Source organism: Maniola hyperantus, chromosome 3 (assembly GCF_902806685.2).
Source record: "Maniola hyperantus chromosome 3, iAphHyp1.2, whole genome shotgun sequence".
Classification (NCBI taxonomy): Eukaryota; Metazoa; Arthropoda; class Insecta; order Lepidoptera; family Nymphalidae; genus Maniola; species Maniola hyperantus.
The window spans coordinates 10154256-10175122 of NC_048538.1; the positions used below are offsets into that span (position 1 = coordinate 10154256).

Genomic DNA, 20867 nt, shown 5'->3' on the forward strand with positions numbered 1-20867 from the left:
CAGAATAGAGCAGAGTTATTTTAATCTCAGCTTTATGTATTTGGATATACAGTGGATATTTTAGCGTTTAAACTACCGTGAGTGATTTCCATTCTAAATACTATCTGTCCCGGCTTTACTCACGTGTGTAGTCGACGTTAGCCCGACTAGTTTCGAACCCATACGGGGTCCTTTTTCAAGGGAGTCCATTCGCGCACGCGAACAAAACCACGCGCAAGCCGGGACAGATAGTATTTAGAATACAGTGGATACTCGATTATCCGGACGTCAGTTATAAGGATTTGCTATTAGCCGAATTGCCAACAACGATGCAAAACCATCTCATGAAGAGCTGCACGCCCTGGAAGCAGCTTTTAAATATGTAGTTCGAAAATAAACAGAGTGTGATACTATGTATGTATTAATAACCTAAACGATAACCATATACGGGCAACATAGATTATGTTCGTAGAGTTAATACATAGGTACATATTATACGAAATCACTTCTCTTCATGCATTCTATTATCCGAATGACTTTGTGTTCCTAGCTGATGCCCGCGACTTCGTCCACGTGGAATTAGGTTTTTAAAAATCCCGTGGGAACTCTTTGATTTTCCGGGATAAAAAGTAGCCTATGTCACTCTCCAGGTCTTTATCTATACTCATGCAAAAAATCACGTTAATCCGTTGCAGCGTTGCGACGTGATTGAAGGACAAACCAACAAACAAACATACTATCGCATTTATTATAAGGGAACTGATGACACAATCATGCCGATTAATCGGGTCTCCTGTACCGTTAAAATTGTATACTTATTGAAAACAAAACTCGGAAGACGCTCGCCGCACCCGGTCTGCTGTGTGCACTGTGTACTCGCCGTTGTTATGCCAAAGTAAATAACTTAAGCTTATAGGTAATGTGAATTATAGGACGACGGCAGCTCTGCGGCGGTGTACCTTGCGCCTTAGGGTTTTAGATATTTAAATAATATTCAATGTTCGTTAACAATTTTTTTAATTAATTAAGTAGGTAGGTATAAATACAATCACATAAAAGTACCTACCTAGGTAAGTAATCTTAAAAAATCAAAAACTGACTGACTGACTAAGGAGTATCTGATATCACTCAGTAGTGGGCGAATACGTTGCGCGTCGCCCGCTTTGATTATACCTCGATTTTGTGATGAACGATACTCCTTGATGTAACTACAAATTCAATTGTATTCGATTCGAAAATAGCAGTTTGCATAGAACCATTATTTTATTCATAAGGACAATTTGCTACGTGTTGTATTACTTATCATTGGTAGGTAACTATAGGTACCTAATATTATTTAAAATAAATATTCGTAAATTATATCGAAAGGATTTTGGAAAGTCCAATTAGGTTTTAGCACAATTTCTGGACAAGACCATGATTTCGGTACGAAAAAACTATCGTGTTCGGATACTGGGCAGTTTTTTCTTGAAAAATACTCCATCGTATATAAACTCCATAGAAGACCTGTAAAAAAGAAAAGACAAAGTTATTTTTAGGGTTCCGTACCTCAAAAGGAAAACAGGACCTCTTGTACGATCACTTCGTTGTCCGCCTGTCTGTCCTGTCATTAATACCATTTTTCTCAGGAACGCGTGGAGGTATATCTCAAATTGAAATAAATATCCTTGGCCGTTTTTTTAAGGGAATAGCAACAGGGCATAATATACATATATTTTTTATACTTATAGGCCAAATTAGTAACAGCTTATTTATCTTATCGAACTATAATTATTATTGTAAAACAACTTAGGTATCAATAGAATACATTATATTATGGTAACAATAACTTATCGTAGCTGTTATTATCATAACACCGATTAACTGTTTATATGAGGCTAAAGTCAAAACAAACGATAAATCAGTCCAACAACAGAAATTCAGCCTCTCGGTGGGTAAATATTGAGTTCATGGCTGAGCAATTTTCTAAGATAGATCAATGAACTAGTGAAAACCTAGGTTAGGTACCTAATTTGACCAACCACCCTAGTCATAGTTCTGATAAGGTACGGTAGGTATACGGTAAGGTTAAGGTAGTTAGGTAGGATTCATATAAGATATAGGTAGGTAGGTTAACAGTGAAGGAAAACATCGTGAGGAAACCTGCATACCTGAAAGCTCTCCACAATGTTATTGAAAGTATGTGAAGTCTGCCAATCCGCACTTGGCCAGGGTGGTGGACTATGGCCAAACCCTTCTCATACTGAGGAGACCCGTACTCTGTAGTGAGCCGGCGATGGGTTGACCATGATGATGATGATGATGCTTACTTTGTTCGCGTTAATTATAATTAGTTATCTACTTACGTCCTAATATACAGGTCGAGATGGCAATCGGGGAGGGAATGCCCCGCATACCCGCACAATCTGCGCGCTAACGCGGTGCGAGCGCGCGCGGGTTACGTGCAGGTGTTCGGGGCGTCCCTTGCCTCATACCCAAATTGCCATCTCGACCTGTCGCGTACAATAGGTATTTAAGTAAGGAGTGCGAACGAAACTAGAGTATATTTAGGTGCTCAATTATTTCAATATCATGACTTACCATTCCCAATGAAGAATGACAGCCACATCAGAAGATTGGAAGTGTTGGGAAACCGGCGACCACTGTTAGCAGTTACTGGCAGCATCAGCAGCCCGAACACACCAAATTGAACCATGAGCACGGGGTAGAAGAAGCCGAAAGAAAGCGCTAGAATCACCTCGTGAGCTGCCGAGGACACCTTGAATAAAGAAACAACATTTATTATGAAGCTGGAGCGACTTCCTCCGTGAAAGTTTCGATTTTTTAAAATCCCGTGGGAACTTTGACTTTCCGGGATTAAAAGTCATCATCATGATCAACCCATCGCCGGCTCACTACAGAACATGGGTCTCCTCTCAGAGTGAGAAGGGTTTTGATCAATAGTCCATCACGCAGGCCATTGGTAGACTTCATACACTTTTGAGAACATTATGGAGAACTCTCGGGCATGCAGGTTTTTCCTTCACCGTTAAAGCAAGTGATATTTAATTACTTACAACGTAAGTACTACTTAGTATGTGAACACTTAAATAATAAACTTACTAAAAACACAATTAACGTGGAAACAGCACGGCCGGCGTGCGGCGCTAACGGTCGATAGATGTGGTCTCGTAGCCATGAGTGTACTATGCGATTCCACGCTCGGTAGTAACTAGAAAATCGGGAGGTCGTCCACCAATCCTGAAACAAAAAACAAATTGTATGGCCTAATTTATATGCAGAAGGTACCTACAGGTAGGTAGGCAGGTACTAGGTACCAGGAAAAGCTCGCGTAAAAGCCATATAACGCGTAAAGCGCCATTTTAACTTTTTGTCTCAAAGTTCATGTCAAAAATACGATTTTACTCCGTATTATAAAGGTGAACCTGACATGACAGTTGACCCCTATGGGGTTTGAAATGACGCGTGAGGAGTCTTTTTATACCTTTTTATACAGAATTACCACAGAGGACTTACTAAGAAGCTTAGGTAACTACCTACTTAGGTACTTGAAGATGGCGTAAGTTATGTAACTGACCTAAGTGGGTCGAATATCTGGAATGTACCGAACTTGCATTTAGGTTAGACACTGATAAATTAGTACTTGCACCGCAAGCTATAAACAGCTACTCTCCTGCGGTAAATAATTGTGCTACCTACTTGTACAAATTGCGATAATTTATTTTAACATAACTATGGATTCTATATTAAACCTAAGACCCACCTAAATATAAAAACAGCTAAGTAGTAGGTTTATAACCTCGCAAATCTCTAGAACAGCTAAACCGATTTCGCTTATTCTTTTTTTATAATATTCCTTGAAGTACCAGGATGGTTCTTACGGAGAGAAAAATTTAAAAAATTGCTGCCTGCGAAAGAATTGACTGTTAGGCGGTACGAAGTTCGCCGGGGCAGCTAGTATATAATAAAATAAAAATAGTAAAGATCTACGAGTAAAATATGGACATGAGCATATTATTATGATTAATGTAGAATGCGACTAAGAAGAACAGTACCTATGTTTTACAGTCACTACATTATTGCTGGGCTGGTATTTTATATTTAAAACCAATTTATTAATTCCGGCAACCTGGTCAATCAAAACGTTTTTTTTACAAATATAAGTCAATTTTATTTATAAATCGATTTGATTCAATTAATTTATGCTTAATACGTTGTTACTGCTAGGAAGGGTTCATCCGTGGGATGAATTGGCTTACTCCCTAATTGAGTTTGTTTAATCCGGATGGTTTTGAAAATGAGAAGCTTACCTTGGGGCTTATGGGGGTAGACATTTAGGCATAAATACTCGTAGCTACCCTATTTACTATAGATAGGTAGTTGTAATTAAATTTAATGGAAAATAATATGCAAGCTCTAGACTTTGAAGCATAATAATACTGCGCGACATCGAGTAACAATGACAGATATGGTTCTAACTTAAGGTGACGCAGTACGCCCGACCGAACCTGTTTGCTTTTCACTTGACATTGTATGAGAAAGGTGAGAGGCACGATGATTTTCACCGAAATCAAGGGTTTAGGAAAAGTATTTTTGAGAAAAAACTACCGAGTTTATGTTTGCAAAGTATAGTTATTTCAACTAATGAATAAATAAACTATGTCTAATGTTAAATTTCTTTAGAATTTTCATACCCCTAATCTTATATATTGACGCCCAAAGTTGTCATAAATTTAGTGTTAAAATCGGAATCTTTTGAGCCTCGTAACTTTAAAATCAATATTTTTTTCAATGTTTCATATATCAATAAACCTAGATAATGACGAGATTAATCGATATAATACTTAGTTTTGAGCGTACAGTATCAAGTAATGTAGTAATTACCCTCCTACGTTTGTATGAAGAAAGCGCCGTCCTGAGCCCCCTTAAGTATACGCATCTAAAAAATACGTGTACCCTACCTAATCAAAGTAGCTGAGGAAAAATCATCTCAGGAAATAAAATACTTTATTAAAAATATTAAGTAGATCTTCACACTTTATTTATCTACCCATCAACGGCAGAGCGTTGGTTTTAGCAGTAATGTCTGTTAGATTGATTTCTTGTTTGGTAAGTAGGTACATCTTCGCCATTCCACAACAATATTTATTACCTACCTAGGTACCTACGTGGTTTGTACGCACCAGCAATTCATCACTATCACACACGACCATTACCATGCATTAGTAGGTACCCACCATGAGTAACAACTTAGATTAAAAGTACCTCATAAAACAAGCGATCTCCAAAGGTGAGCATCTCGGCGAAGGCATTGTGCCAAGCGTGGAGGAGGCAATAAAATCCACACAGGAAAGAGATCACTCCCGGCAACACGCACGCGAACATCCCTCTCACCACCGTGCCTGCCTCTACCTACAATGATAAATGATTATTGCACTTACTTTTACCCTTAGTACTCATAATAGAGAGAGCCAGCGCGTGCCAAACCTTCGCTATTTTAAAACAGCTTAAAGTTCTCTGCGTATCGTCCCCAACACTGGAAGGAACGTTTGTTTGGATGTTTATTTGGAATAACGAAGGTATGGCACGCGCTGGCTCTTAGTTCATAATATCAATATATTTGTACAGTTACACGTCTGAGGGAAGGTAATTCAAATAAGTTTAGAAGGCTATAAGGCGGTTCCCTGAAGATTTAGATAAATAGGTTAGGTATATTTGGTTTTGTTAGAGTTTCTTGTTGGATACTAGTTAGTTTTATCATATTAGATTTGATAGAATACCATAGAAGATTGGTTACCTTTGGTTCTTTGCCGTAGTCGGACCAATATGGTAAAATAAAACGCTCCCATAGAAAGCTGTTGTAAAATATAATAGCTGACACTTCTAATAAGTGAAAAACTACAACGCCCCATCGGATTTTCTTTGTTCTGAAAACCAAAAATTCAATTAATATGAGTTCCTAATTACTTTTTAATTTTTTTGAACTTCCTTTCCTTAAACTTAACCTTTCCAATATCAAAGTTATTATGTATCTATGTAGTTAAATTTTCATAACTTAGGACGTAAGCTATAGTGAATCTGTCTAATCCCGAATCTGCCTAATCGAGAATCTGGTGAGTCGAGAATCTTGTTTAGCGCGCCCTATACAAAATAGTACTATTTCGTTAAAATTGAAAACTTTTCATACTGATAAATAAGAAGTAAGTGCCTACCTGCCTACTATAAATTTCACAATATCAAGACACTAACTAGGCTTTTCAACACAGACCAGAGAAATTTCAATTTGTTTGCTAGTCTGCTAAGTTGGTAAAATATTAGTTTGCAGCCGCTGGGCAGATGCTCGGAGCTATTGAAATATTAGTATCTACTTACTTGCTTTATTCTAAGAAATAGAATGAAAAAGAAATACGTACCTACCAGCCTACTGTTTAAAAACTCAAAAGTTATGTCTGTTAGCGATAAGTAGGTACGAAACTTAATAATGTGAAGAATAAAATGTTTTGTAATATTATACCTTGTAGGTATAGTCCGCGACAGGTCGAGATGGCAATCGGGGTATGAGACAGGTGGACGCGACCCGCGCTCGCCCGCACTAGGTTAGGGCGGGGGCTGTGCGGGTGTGCAGGGTGTCCCCATCCCGATTCCCATCTCGACCTGTCGGCGTACCTAAACGTTTTGTTATTGTATGCATGTAAAGAAAAACTAATTGCCTGAATTGAATTAATATTTTCACTTCATTTTAATTAAACAGATAGTGGGTTCGACTTCCGGGAACTGCATCCTTCAGGTTTGCTAAACTGTACAACTGCATTGTATGGGATAATTCAAACCGCGATTAAAGTGTTTGTGGTAAGATGGCCTAATTACAAAAAGTTTAGACGCGATTTATTCGTGCGTGATTATTATAAGCGAGCGCGCCTTACGGTTTAATAGTTTCATGCAAATTTTACTTTGAAGATATTATTCTCCCTAAAGATTGGATAGATAAAAGGAAACAGAGACCACATTAGCGGTATCTAGCTATACCTATATGTTAGAATCGAACAAGCAAAGTGCTTTTTGTAAATTTATCACGTACCTATCTTAAAGCTTGGATACACAAAAAGCGTCCCAGTACGTCATACTGAACACGCATGTGTGCGTAGGTATGTATAGTCCGCGACAGGTCGTGATCGCAATCGGGGTATGAGGCGGGGACGACGACCTATATACCCGCACGTCACGCGCGCTTGCCCGCACCGAGTTAGCGCGGGGGTTGTGCGGGTGTGAGGGGCGTCCCCACCCCAAATGCCATCTCGACCTGTCGCGTACTCGTATAGCACGAGTCGTAATACAATGAACTTTTGAACGTCACGTCTCACTGCAGGACGCGATGGCTACGGTGATCGACATCAACAGCTTGTCCATGCGACCAGCTGCGTTAGTGAGGATGCCCTTAAGAGGGCGCAGTTGGTGCTTTCTTCATACTTCAAACGTAGGAGGGTGATTACTTACTAGTTACTATACAATTTCATGTTGTCTTGCTATTTATTTTTGGTTTATTGATATTTAAAACATTGAAATTTTTTTTTTAAAGTTACGAGGCTCGAAATATTCACTAAATTTATGACAACTTTGGGCGTAAATAATTATAAGATTAGGAGTGTGAAAATTCCAAAACAATTTAACTTTTGACAGTTTATTTATTTGTTTATTGAAATATCTTTACTTTGCGAAAATACATTTGAACACTTTCCTAAAGCCTTTTCGCGCGCTTGATTTCGGTGAAAATCATTGTGCCTCTCACCTTTCTAATACAATGTAAGGTGGAATGCAAACAAGTTACCCAGATGCGCCGGCAATTTCGGAGCGTACCTTTATACGCTCGAACGAAATTGCGTCACCTTTCTAGCGTGGTCTCCAGTGATCTCCATACAAACATGGATTCAAATATTGAAATCTAAGTAACTCAAAGAAAGTAGAATCAGAAATAACTGTGTCTTTGTTATGCATTGAAGTATTTATATTTTGTTTTTATACGATGTTATCCCAGATTTCCGTTAAAATGTGTAGTTTCAAGTTACACCGGGTTCAAAGATTTGTGTGTAAATTGTAGTAGAACGTGTAGAACTTTAAAATTACTTAGGTGAGTACACATTTTTACTGAAGAAAACCACAGAGACACTTATTAATTTCTAGAATGTGTCTACAAAATTTCATTGAGTTTGAACCAAACTATGTTCGTTTGGAGTGCGCTACAAATAATCTTCTCAAAACAGTTTCCTTATATTTTTGTATTTGCTGAAATCGCGCGTTTTGTGTACTCAAGCCTTAAGGCGTGAACCCTGATGGAGAGGGAGTGATACGATGGTAAACGATGAAGGGGAAACATAATAATAATTGTGATTCTGAACGCACCCTACAGTAAATTCTATGGGAAATCGATAGAAAAGGAAATTCTAAGTATACCTACGTTTGACTCGCTGTTTGGTATATATGTCCATACCTACCTTATCCAGTTTATGTGCAGAAAGGATAAGGGCACGGAAGTATTTTTGAATACTTTGAGCCTTGAGCAAAAATGTGAAACGGTAACAGCCCAACCACAACACACGGACAGACACTTTCGAATTTACAAAAATAACGTCGATTTCAGCCTGATTCGTCCGGTAGTTTGAGCTGTGCGTTGATAGATCAGTCAGTCACCTTTTCCTTTCATACTATTCTAGATGATGCCCACGACTTCGTCGGCGTGGATTTAGGGTTTTTAAAATCCCGTGGGAACTCTTTGATTTTCCGGGACAAAAGGTTTATTTCCGGGATGTAAGCTAACACTGTACCAAATTTCATCAAAATCGGTTAAACTATTGAGCCGTGAAAATCTAACAGACAGACAGACAGACAGACAGACAGACATACTTTCGCATTTATAGTATTAGTATCGATTTAAGATTATTCAAGTACCTATATGGATTTTTAATGAGGAAATTTGCCGAAAAACAAAAGTGACGATATACGAGAAAAGATTAGCAAGGTGAAGTGGCAGTGGGCAGGTCATATCTGTCGCAGAACTGACGGCCGATGGGGCAGACATGTTCTGGAGTGGAAACCGCATACCGGTAAGCGCAGTGTAGGACGACCTTCAACTCATTGGACCGATGACCTGAAGAAGGTGGTGGGTATAGCGGGTGGATGAGGAAGGCGGAGGAACGTGTTTGGTGGCGCGCTCTTGAAAAGGCTTATGTCCAACAGTGGTTGCACACAGGCTGATGGATGGATGGATTTTTTAAACACCAATTTACCTGGGGTATTCATCTCGGTAGATAAGCGTTGGTGCAAAGAGAAAGTACACGTATTGCGAGATAGAGGGTAGCGGCGCACTGTTGTCGTGACATCGCGGGGCGCATGCAGCGGCCGCGGCGCAAATCTTCATCACGAACCGGAACTAGAACAAATACATTCATACTATTATTATAATCCTACGATCACACGTCTTTCTGTCTGCTAGCTTTTCACGGCCCATCAGTTTAACCGTTTTTGACGAAATTTAGTAAAGCTTGCATCCTAGGGAAAGACATATCAAAGAGTTCCCACGGGATTTAAATAATACCGAAACTTGGGGATGTTTTATGCTAGACCGTGCCGGCTCCGAGCCGTGCCGCGTCCAAGGCACCAGATTGGGAATTTGTATGAGGTCACATCAGACCGTGCCGTGTCCGAGTCATCTGAGCCTCGTCTGTATTACGATTTTAGGGTTCCGTACTTCAAAAGGAAAAACGGAACCCTTATAGGATCACTTTGTTGTCTGTCTGTGTGTCTGTCTGTGTGTCTGTCTGTCCGTCTATCTGTCAAGAAACCTACAGGATACTTCCCGTTAACCTAGAATCATGAAATTTGGTAGGTAGGTGGGTCTTATAGCTGGTATTAGGGGAAAAAGCTGAAAACCGTGAATTTGTGGTAATATCACACAAAAAAATTAAATTGTGGCCATGAACTAATAATTAGTATTTTCATATTTATATCAAGTGATAACCAGGTATATCAAGTGGGGTATCATATGAAAGGGCTTCACCTGTGCATTCTAAAACTGTTTTTTATTTATCCATCATAGTTTTGAATTATAGTGCAATATGTTGAAAAAATACGACTGTAGTATGGAACCCTCGTTGCGCGAGCCTGACTCGCACTTGGCCGGTTTTTTTCCTACAAAATTGCAATCCGTGGATCGTCTTCGCGTCGGACGTGCCTCGGACGTGGCACGGCTCAGGCCCGGCACGGCCTAGTATAAATAATATGTACGTCCAATTAAAATTTAAAAGTCGCGTTGGGCGTTGGATTTTGTTTCAGTCACGCGTAGCATGAGTCTATTAATTCAGTTCTAAAAAACCGTTTTATTTATAATATAAAAGAAATTCAACACACCGGAAGTTTATTTTATTAGGGTTGGTGTCCCAAAGCCCCTCGGCATCAGAAGTTATATATTGTGTATAAAATAAGGCTAAAAGTAGGATCTAGATGCTTTTTAATGTAATATGTACATTGTACTTATAGCATACCATATAGTATATGTATTGTAGCATAAATCTGAAAGTGTATCTGTTTGTATTCTGTTGGTCCTTTATGTTGGTCACTTCTTTACGCCTCCACTGAACTGATTTCAACTTTTGACACAAAGCTTAAAAACTCTATCAAAGAAGGACGTATGATGCTTTGAATCTGAAAGTAGTGTCTTACTGAAGGACTTTAAAGCCCTAACATTTAAAAAAAACCGGCCAAGTGCGAGTCAGGCTCGCGCAACGAAGGTTCCGTACTAAAGTCGTAATTTTTCGACAATTTGCACGATAATTCAAAAACTGTGATGCATAAGAATAAATAAAAATCTGTTTTAAAATGCACAGGTAAAGACCTTTCATATGATACCCCACTTGATATACCTGGTTATCTTACTTCGAAATATGAAAATACTAATTATTAGTTCATGACCACAATTTAATTTTTTTTGTGTGATGTTACCACAAATTCGCGGTTTTCAGATTTTTCCCCGAATGTCTGCTATAAGACCTACCTACCTGCCAGCCAAATTTCATGATTCTAGGTCAACGGGAAGTACCCTGTAGGTTTCTTGACAGACCGACAGACAGACAGACAACAAAGTGATCCTATAAGGGTTCCGTTCTTCCTTTTGAGGTACGGAACCCTAAAAATGGTACGAAGTCGCGGTAATAAGCTAGTAGATCACTTTATAAGTTTTTGAGCGCATTGATCCATTTTACTCAATAGGTATAAACCGCATCATCTGCGCAAAGTAAAAACATCTCCACTAAAGAGGTATTGTATATGAAGTAATTTTCTATGTTAACGAGTTTGCAGCGTTATTAAAGCTTTCATATTTAAGCCGGCCCACGTTATGTAAAGCTTAATGAAAATTGTGAATTTAACTGAATACTTCTTTCAAACTTGGATATAGGTACCTATAATATATAGGTATAGGTTGGTTGAAGACGCCTAATATAAATCGCGTATTGGGTGTTCAGTCGTTGTAATGAAATAAATGTCATACTTAGAATGAAGGGCAAGGGGTGGTAGTAGGTCGTAATAGGGTTTCGTCAGCCACAGCCGGTGCGATTCCGTTATTTACTGGGTTTGCTGTGGCCCTGACGAGGGTCGTGGCTGATTTATGTTACATTTCACTTTCGACACTGTTTTGTCGATTTATGTTTCTTTTTTTCACCGGAAAATAACCAATCTCGACTCCTGCCTGTAACTTTTCGTGCTGTGCGTAAAATTAGCCAAATTGTATGGTGAGTCAAATGATGAGTCAAAGTTACACAAAGTACAATACAACCTCAGCTCGCTATTTTGTCCCTACGTATCTATTATATACCTATCTACCTACCTTATACCTTTTGTACCTTACCTAGAGTGGGAAAGCGGAGCGGGGAACCAATTGCCCGCCACCAGTAGCTCAAATGACTCGTCACGTGAAAAACACAGTCCGCAACTCCGCTCCGCATTACTTTCTCGCTCCGCTCCGCTACCTAGCTGCGCGTCTATGGACAGATACAGTCCGTAACTCCGCTCCGCATAACTTTAACGCTCCGCTCCGTTACGGTAGTTCACAAAACCAAAGCCTGAACACACTCGACGCGCGGCTTCATGAAGTTACACGCATTACAATAAACTTTAGTTATGCGTTCTTATTAAGTAGGTTCACTATGAAATAGTGTAGCAGCTGCACGCTGCAGTATGACTGACGTACAACTGCAAACAGGCCAGTTTGTTTCAGGATTTAGATCACGAACACGGAGGACTGTTTCTTCTCTAATCTAAAGTTTCCAGAAACGTTCTCTGACACAGACAGAATTCATCTATTATTTATCAAAACAATATGAGTTGATCTTAAGCTTATCGTACGATATCGTAAATGACCTTTTGTGATAAACAAGTAGGTACTTAACATATCTATCTAATATTGCATGTAGATGAGCAATTAATTTCATTATTACGTAGGTACAGTTTTTGTTTCCTACACAGAAGTAGCAATATGGGAATTCAAAAGCCATCTCAATATTGGCATGCCCCAAAACAAAATACCAATGGAAAACCAATAACAATTTATCTTTTTGACATTTTTGTAATGGATTACAGAAAAGTCCCATCTCTAGGTAGGTACCTACATATAGATTAATTTATCGTTTGCCTGTAGGCATTTCGTTTACGTAGGTAGGTTGGTAAGTACATAAACATTGATACCATTTGACTGAATGGTTACATGCTTTCATGCGTACCTATTAAAAAATATAAAACTATTAGAAGATGCCCGCGACTTCGTCCGCGTAGATTTAGTTTTTTTTTAAATCCCGTGGAAAATCTTTGATTTTCCGGGGTCAAAAGTAGCCTGTCCTTCCTCTGGATGAAATCTCTATACCAAATTTCTTCAAAATTGGTTAAACGGATGGGCCGTGATAAGTTAGCGGACAGACAGAGAGACAGACAAATAGACGGACAGACAGACATACACACATTCACATTTATAATATTAGTGTGGAGTATGGATTCTATGTCCTTCTCCGTAAGTTAGTGTAAAATTTTCGTAATTCCAATGTAGTTAAATAGATACCTACTCTAAATAGTTCCATTCCTAATGAATACAATATTTTATACGGAGGAAAATAATTCATTTATTCTATTATATGCCATAAATATATTTGACTAAAATTACCTTTACTTTTCTCAAGGCGGGAGAAAGGTAGTTTCTATAACAATAGATTTACTCACAATGTTCTGTACTAAACTTGAAGTCGATTTCATTACAATCTTATTGATCCACTTCGAGAGTGCGCGATAAAGTTTCGGTAAGCTTGAAGGACGTGCAATTGAAGCTGATCTTTATAACTGAAACTGGAGGATTTAACACTTCACCTCATCGATAGATTTTAACTTTAAACTTTTACTTTTTTTAATCCCAGAAAAACAAAGAATGGGTACGGATTTTTTAAAATGCTAAATAGATATACCTAGTTAGGCAAATCCCCATATACTTACTTACGTTAAGATATTTGTATACCTAGTACTTTATCAGTACCCTTATTATAAATGCGAAAGTGTGTTTGTTCGTTGGTTTGTCCTTCAATCACGTCGCAACGGTGCAATGGATTGACGTGATTTTTTGCATGGGTATAGATAAAGACCTGGAGAGTGACATAGGCTTTTTATCCCGGAAAATCAAAGAGTTCCCACGGGATTTTTGAAAACAACTTCCACGCGGACAAAGTCGCGGGCATCAGCTAGTTAAATATAAATTTGATTTTAAATTACAAAGTTTTTAAAGTCGAGCCTGATGGAGTCATAAAAAAAGCGTGATTGTCACGCATCATGACGCATTAACTATTTGTATGAATGAAAGATTTAAGTATATCAAAAGCTTAGGTCAAAGAAATGTAAAAGCTTACCATTTCGCATGTAACAACAGCTGACGAGGCCAGCGCTAGGTACGTATCAGCCAGGTCCCGCACAGGGACTGCCACAAGAATCACCTCCAGAGCTACCACGCAGAGTATTCCAAATACAGCCCATATTTTACATAAACCTGTAAATAAAAGTTTAACCTCTTTATATGTGATACAGTCTATGGGTCATCATCATCAATCTATCGCTGGCTTACTATTGAGGACGGGTCTCCTCTCAGAATGAGAAGCATTTTACCATAGTTTTGAGAACATTATATTATGAAGAACTCTCAGGTGTGCAGGTTTCCTCACGATGTTTTCCTTTACCGTTAAGGTACCTACTGAAACGGAGCGGACCGGAGATGTGCTGAGCAGACTAATCAGATTATCGGTAAATAAAAGTTATACTAACTATAATTTCAAAATATTTTGCCCAAACTTTTAGCAACAACTATAATTATTTATTTATTATTTACTAAACCTTCAGTAGATATTTGTGTAAGATTTACAACTCCAACAAATCTATACTAATACTAATTATACTAATAATATTATTATAAAGAGGTAAAGTTTGTAAGTTTGTTTGTAGGAAGTAATCACTCGAACTATTCAACCGATTACGAAAATTCTTTCACCAGTACCTACATTATTCCTGAGTGACACAGGCTATATATTATTTTCAAAAAATTAGAGATCCCTACAAAATTTTTAATAAGCTACCTACCCGTAGCTACCCTAGCTTCGCAGCCGGGGCGGGTCGCTAGTCGATAATAAAAATAAAACGATAATTTGTATAATTATGTAGGTAGGTAGTTGTCTTCGGATAGTTTAGCAGTGCTAGCTAGATTTATGTTCAAATTTCGCTCAGTGTGGCATGTTACAAATAAAAAAATACGATGTCGCGCTACGCCTCCTAGGTAACGTGTCAAAGTAGATATATCATAGTTTGAATAGTTATCAAGAGAGAAGCCGCGCCCTGGTTCTGCCGGTGTGCGTTACTCCTAACCCTATACCTAGGTAATATTATGCTCTCCAATACAATACAGTTCGGTGGACCTTGTGAGCACCCAAGTGACAAATTGGAGGTAGCTACCTAGTGTGAAGCGCAGTGGCCTCACGTCTCTCGCTAATAAAAGGCTCTCGACTAAGAGGTGACTGGGATGAGTAGCTGCCTATAATACTCAATTCGCAACCGATATTTCATCATTTTGCGAACTATAAAGGGCGAGAAAGAGGAGGATGACACTGACCTTTATATAAAAATGCATTTTATCCGTAGGTAGGTCTAACGTATTATAAATCCAAAAATAGGTGTAGTATACCTACAAAACAAGAAGTGCTTACCTAACTAACAAATAACAAAAAGTTTGTACTGAACTTACCTATGCTTGTTAATTCATTACGCCTGAAAGACTCGAAAGATTTCAACGGAATGAGGCAGATACATAAATCTTTGGAAATAGGATACTTTCAATTCAGTTCAAATCTTTATCAGCATAAATTACTCAAGCAAAACTAATTATTTCGGGACAAAGATGTAGACTAGAGAGATTTAAAAGGAGGAAAAATACACTTTGAGTGCACTATAAGGAAGGACTTGAAGAAACGGAATCTTTAAAAACCTGCATCGCGTGTCTTTTGGGCGAAATCACGGAAAAAGCTAGTTATAATAATTTTGATACCTAGGAAACCACGAGAAAAACAATCTGACGCAATCTTATATGAGGCCGAACTAGACAATGCAGAATTTCGGTATATCTTTTAAAATTAATGCTTCACGCAACATCAGAATAATTTTATCATCATTGGTATAAACACCAAACCGAAAAACTTTTAGTACAAATTTTAATAAATTAAATACGTAGGTACAAAGCTCAGAAACACATCGTAACGGATTAGTGATTAGATTGAAAAGTTTATAAAACGTCCTAAGCAAACCTGTTCTTAGTTTAGATTTCAGTTTATTTTACAGAATTGATTATCGGCTTCAAATTGTAATTTTTTGTTGAAATATAATAAATTATTAATAAACTTTTTGTTTCCTTGTATTTTACCTGGGTACCGTTTTATGATGTTTCGCACGAACGCGTATAGCCTGAGTGCTGGATAGAATGCGAGCGCCACCATCAGTTCGAACAACCACAGCTTTGCGGCGCGTCTGATGTCTCCGAACCCATGTAGCACTGATGTTACTCCGATGTTTATCCTGTAATACATTTAAAAAATATAATGATCATCGTCGTCATCATCCGATAGACGCCCACAGCTGGACATGTCTCGTGTAGGGACCTCCATACGCCACGGTCTTGCAGCGCTTGAATCCAGCAGGTCCCTGCGATTAATTTGATGTCGTCTATCCACCAAATGGGGTTTAAAACGACTCCGACCTTTCTTATGAGTCCCATAAGCTATGTCTATATCGAATTTTATTAAAATCGGTCAAACTGATTGGCCGTGAAAAGCTAGCAGACAGTCAGCTGATAGACAAACACACTTTTAAGTACCTAACTTCATTACGTCATAATATAGCTATCTGCATGCCAAATTTCAGCCCGATCCGTCCAGTAGTTTGAGTTGTGCGTTGATAGATCAGTTAGTCAGTCAGTCATTCTGTCAGCTTTTTCTTTTTGGATAGTATAATTAATCTACCTTTGTACCTTTATTTAAATATGGCGTCGCTATGGCGTGATAGAATAAACATCAGAATTTTCGCAAGAACAAGATCCTGATAGAGCCAGACCTGCCTGATTTTCTGAGTAACAAAATGTGTGGGATGAAATAGTGTTTGTACGCGGGGCCAAACAGGACTTCCGTATCTCTGATGGAAAATCAGCAAACCAAACAACTCGATATCTACTAAGTAATTTATTATTATAAATGTTGTCTTATTTTTTTTAATTATCGTGCATAAATTTAAAGATTACAAATTTCCGATTGACTATCAGACGTGATTTCAATAATTATGATACGTAGGTATCTATCTGAATTCTGAACACATAATTATCGGCCTAAATTGCGTACAAAAAAGGTACCTACGTACCTTTTTTGTACGCAAATTAGGCCGATTACGATTACGTACCTAACTGCCTACCAACAGGTAATTACGGAATACCTACTTGCCAAAAAAAACAAATTCAATAGATAATAATTGGTCAGCAATTCCTGCTATCGAAAAAGACTGATCTATCTGAGATTTATAAAGCGTAGGTGCTTGTACTTTGCTCTGGGCCATCACTTTTGCAATTTTATTTGCAACTCCTCTCTGTTTGTCTGTCTGTCACAGTCAATTTGCTCTGAATAAGTTGAAAATGGTTCATATATTTTACATAAAATGATTTACATATGTATTTCTGGGATCCAAATACGAACGTGTAACGTAAATTAATGAATTTTGAATATGGGGTAATTTTTGGGGTACAAATTAAAAAAATTGAGAAAGTTGTAGATTACAGGAAAACCATCGTATGGAACCCTCTCCGAGTTCAACTCGCACTTGTCCGGGTTTTTATTTTTCTGGTCAGGCTCAATAAAGTACTAAGTACGCTCTATAGAACAGATCTCGGCTTAAGTTGCGAGTAACTACAGTTATAGCTTGTATTATGTATATAATACGTTGCACCATGGATATTGAAACATTAAGTAAATAATATGGTATCAATCATGCCAGACCTCTTTCTGTCTGCTGGATTACTTATGATTAATTATTAGAGTGATTGAGACAACAAAGGAAATCAAAATTAAAAATGATTTGCTTATATAAACTACTTAAATAAGTAAGTGTAGCGCATTCAGTAAAACATTCCTTGATGTAGGTTGTCCAAACTCTCAAGCTTTCTGGGCCCTTATCTATCGGCATAGCTTTTCATTAGCATACAAATGAATGCAGACAGGGACAGATTTAAGTGGCCTTAAAGTGGATTTAAAAATTAAGTATGAAAACGACGACGTGTTGGGAATATTAAACTTGATATTTGAAGTTTTTAATTATGTAGATACTATAATAATATTTCTATTATGTTCATCATCATCAACTCATCACCAGCTTAATACTGAGCACGAGACTTCAATGAGAAGGGCACTACGCTGCGCTGGCCAAAAGCGAGTTGGCAGATTTCACACACCTTTGAGAACATTATGGAGAACTCTCAGGCATGGAAAATATTGTGAGAAAACCTGTTTTCTCACGATGTTTTCCTTCACCTTCACGTTTGGATTTTGACTTCACTTAACTTTAATGATAATTATAACGTTTTACTTGCTTTCCTCGTTCTATAAGGTCATATATCACGGTGTCACACAGCAGCACCAGCAGGATGACCACAAATATGTGGTATATCGCCCTTATGTGTAGTGAGTGTTCTAAAAGTACTGTCAAAGGTGACTCTCGGTAGGTGAACTCTGGAGCTCTTTGCTTTTCCTCCTGTGTTATGGCGCCATTCTGTAAGCTGGTTCCACCTCTTGGCCTTCGTAAACTCATTTTTCTCTGAAAATTAAACGTAAAATATAATGTCAAAGATCAACCATTAACTTTACATGGCATGGCTTAGACCAGAACTAAGGCAATCAATTTTTTTTTTCCCAAAATTGTCGACATTTATTGCCGAGAATCGATTGTGACCTCCCATTTATAATACTTGAGTGGATTTAGGGGACTTAAAAATTCTTTGATTTTCCGGGACAAAAATATTCGGGATGCAAGTTATCTCCAAACAGATGATGCCCACGACTTTGCCCTGAAGATTTAGGTTCTTAGTAACACCGTGCAAACTTTGATTTTCTGGGACAAAAAGTAGCCTATGTCCATCCTAGGAATGCAAGCTTTTTTACAATAGATATATCTTCAGAATCCGTTATAGGCCGTGAAAACCTTTAGCAGGAAGACACGCTTTTGCTTAGTGCTTAACGACCATAGCTGCACCATGGAGCTGTTCAGTTGGCGAGTTATATATTTTTTATATCTTATGGGCCTTGAGTAAGTACAAAACTTAACTTAAGTATATTATTCTAACCTAGTTTCTACTGATGTGAGCTATTGCGTATCAGTTCTGCATGCCGCGATTGGCCTACGACCTCAGGCAGTCTATAAGGATGTATTTATCAAAGTGCACTAAACAAACATTTCAATCAACATCATTTATTTTTATTTTTTAAAAAGAATATTTTCCATTTGGCTGAAAAATATATCTAATAGATACTATAGAGGTACCTACAAAGCTTCGCGCTTTCGCTCTTTCAACAACCCCTACCTACCCGTAAAATCGCGATTTGCTATTAATTTGTAGTTACATCTAATTTATTAACCCCTACCTACTCGTAAAATCGCGATTTGCTATTTGTAGTTACATCAAATTATAACACGATTAGTTATGTATTTACACCATAGTCTTGTGTCGATCCAAATCGATATCTATTAAGATTAATAACTACTTACTTACTATTTTTTACTGTAGCTATCAAAGTTTAGAGAAGGTGACTCAATAATAAAATATCTAACCGGGAACTGAAATCGGAACCTCTTGTTTGCATCTAGCTAAGACGTATTGCTCCCTTTTTTTGTGACGCATATTCATCCATCCTCCTTGGTACTGGATTAAATTTAAAAAGTTTTTAAATTGCCCATCCCGTTATTTTGACCCGAGTCTATATTAAAAGATCAATCAAGAGATATCATTATCTTTTGATTGAATTTAGGACTATAGGTTTTAATATTTTAAGAATTTGATAACAGGTCGAGGTCAAGTCGTTAGTGCTGATGTACTTAGCGTACTTAATACTTACTATCACCAATATTTCTGGTTAAATCCACACGTCATTAAATAGATCCTGCCTCCTGTCCTGAGATATAAACTAGAATATCTTATATCATTTAAAAAACATTAACGCTGTAACAACATTGAAGCAAGTTCTAAAATTGCCCATTTCATTATTTCCGAGCAAAGCCCATTGAAAGATAAATCAAGTTTATTAATCTGTTAATTGAATTTTCGGCCATGAATTTAAATCCCTTGATAGGAACGTACCTTAGAGGATTACAACTGTATGTTAATTTACACTAAATTGTATTGTAGCATGTTCTATAATAATTTAATAATAAGTATATACTTTTATTGCACACACATACTCACAGAAGCTAGTAACATCGAAAACATAAAATTATAACGTATAATGAATGTACAAAAGGCACGACAGGTAGGTACTTACCAATAATTTAACAATTAATACTAAAGCTTGAAACAATGAGTTATCATACTAACCTTTCACTTCAGATAACTTTTAAAGAACCAAACAACAATACACTGAAGTAAACAACGTTTAGTGAAGGCGTTTTTCATGCAATTCAATCTTTAAATACCTAATATAAAACGAGCATTACTTAATTAGTCTTTTTAGCTCTTACAGAAACACACACGACTATTAAGTATAATAAAATGGATTCAACATACTCGTGCAATTATTAAGTGTCGGTACCTATCACAAAACTATTGATCCATTTTACTGTGGGTAGTCTAATATGTTTATTGTCATGAGAATTTAATTGATAATTGAGTTATGAATTTAATTGAATAATCTATTGTAAGTAGGTACACACTGGTGACTGTCCGGAGTCTCGAAGTAGACAATGATAAAACATTTTATTTATCTCTTAAGTTTCCACGACGAGTGAATCGTTGAATTACTATCGGACGTACCTAGATTACGAACTTTGCTGTGATAAATAATTGGTATTAACCGATTATGCATAATTTTATACATAACTAGAACCCACCATGCGTTGTAATGTGACTTAATTAATACCCTAACTATCGTCCGAAAAAATTAAAGGAAAAAAACCGCCATGTTGTGACGTTAAAAATATATTTGATTTCATTTATTTGTAACTAGCAGATGCCCGCGACTTCGTCTGCGTATTGGTTTCTCATGAGATCTGAAATTTTCCCGCTGCAAAAGGCCTCACTTACC

General features: G+C 37.6%; 1 protein-coding gene across 4 annotated transcripts; it reads right to left on the reverse strand.

The window, feature by feature from the left end:
- Positions 1–979: 979 nt before the first annotated feature.
- Positions 980–20534, reverse strand: LOC117996156 (sterol O-acyltransferase 1). 4 transcript variants are annotated; one of them, XM_034984167.2, is made up of 10 exons: positions 20351–20534; positions 18167–18390; positions 15962–16113; positions 13911–14047; positions 9261–9403; positions 5777–5906; positions 5245–5391; positions 3082–3219; positions 2560–2737; positions 980–1485 (listed from the first exon to the last, which is right to left on the reverse strand). In XM_034984167.2, the coding sequence occupies exons 2-10, from the start codon at positions 18382–18384 to the stop codon at positions 1316–1318; spliced, it is 1413 nt and encodes a 470-aa protein (XP_034840058.1). In that variant the 5' UTR covers positions 18385–18390; positions 20351–20534; the 3' UTR covers positions 980–1315. The 4 variants fall into 4 exon arrangements, with proteins under 4 accessions (XP_034840058.1, XP_034840053.1, XP_034840056.1 ...); XM_034984162.2 differs by having other exon boundaries at positions 20162–20534; XM_034984165.2 differs by lacking the exon at positions 20351–20534 and adding an exon at positions 19928–19950.
- Between the last annotated feature and the right edge of the window lie 333 nt (positions 20535–20867).

Coding starts and splice junctions, on each gene's coding strand:
- LOC117996156 (XM_034984167.2), bottom strand. CDS start 18,384: ATGAGTTTACGAAGGCCAAGAGGTGGAACCAGCTTACAGAATGGCGCC. Junction 9,404..13,910: donor CTGTTGTTACATGCGAAATG/GTAAGCTTTTAC, acceptor TATTTGTTCTAG/TTCCGGTTCGTGATGAAGAT. Junction 5,392..5,776: donor ACTACGGCAAAGAACCAAAG/GTAACCAATCTT, acceptor TTATCATTGTAG/GTAGAGGCAGGCACGGTGGT.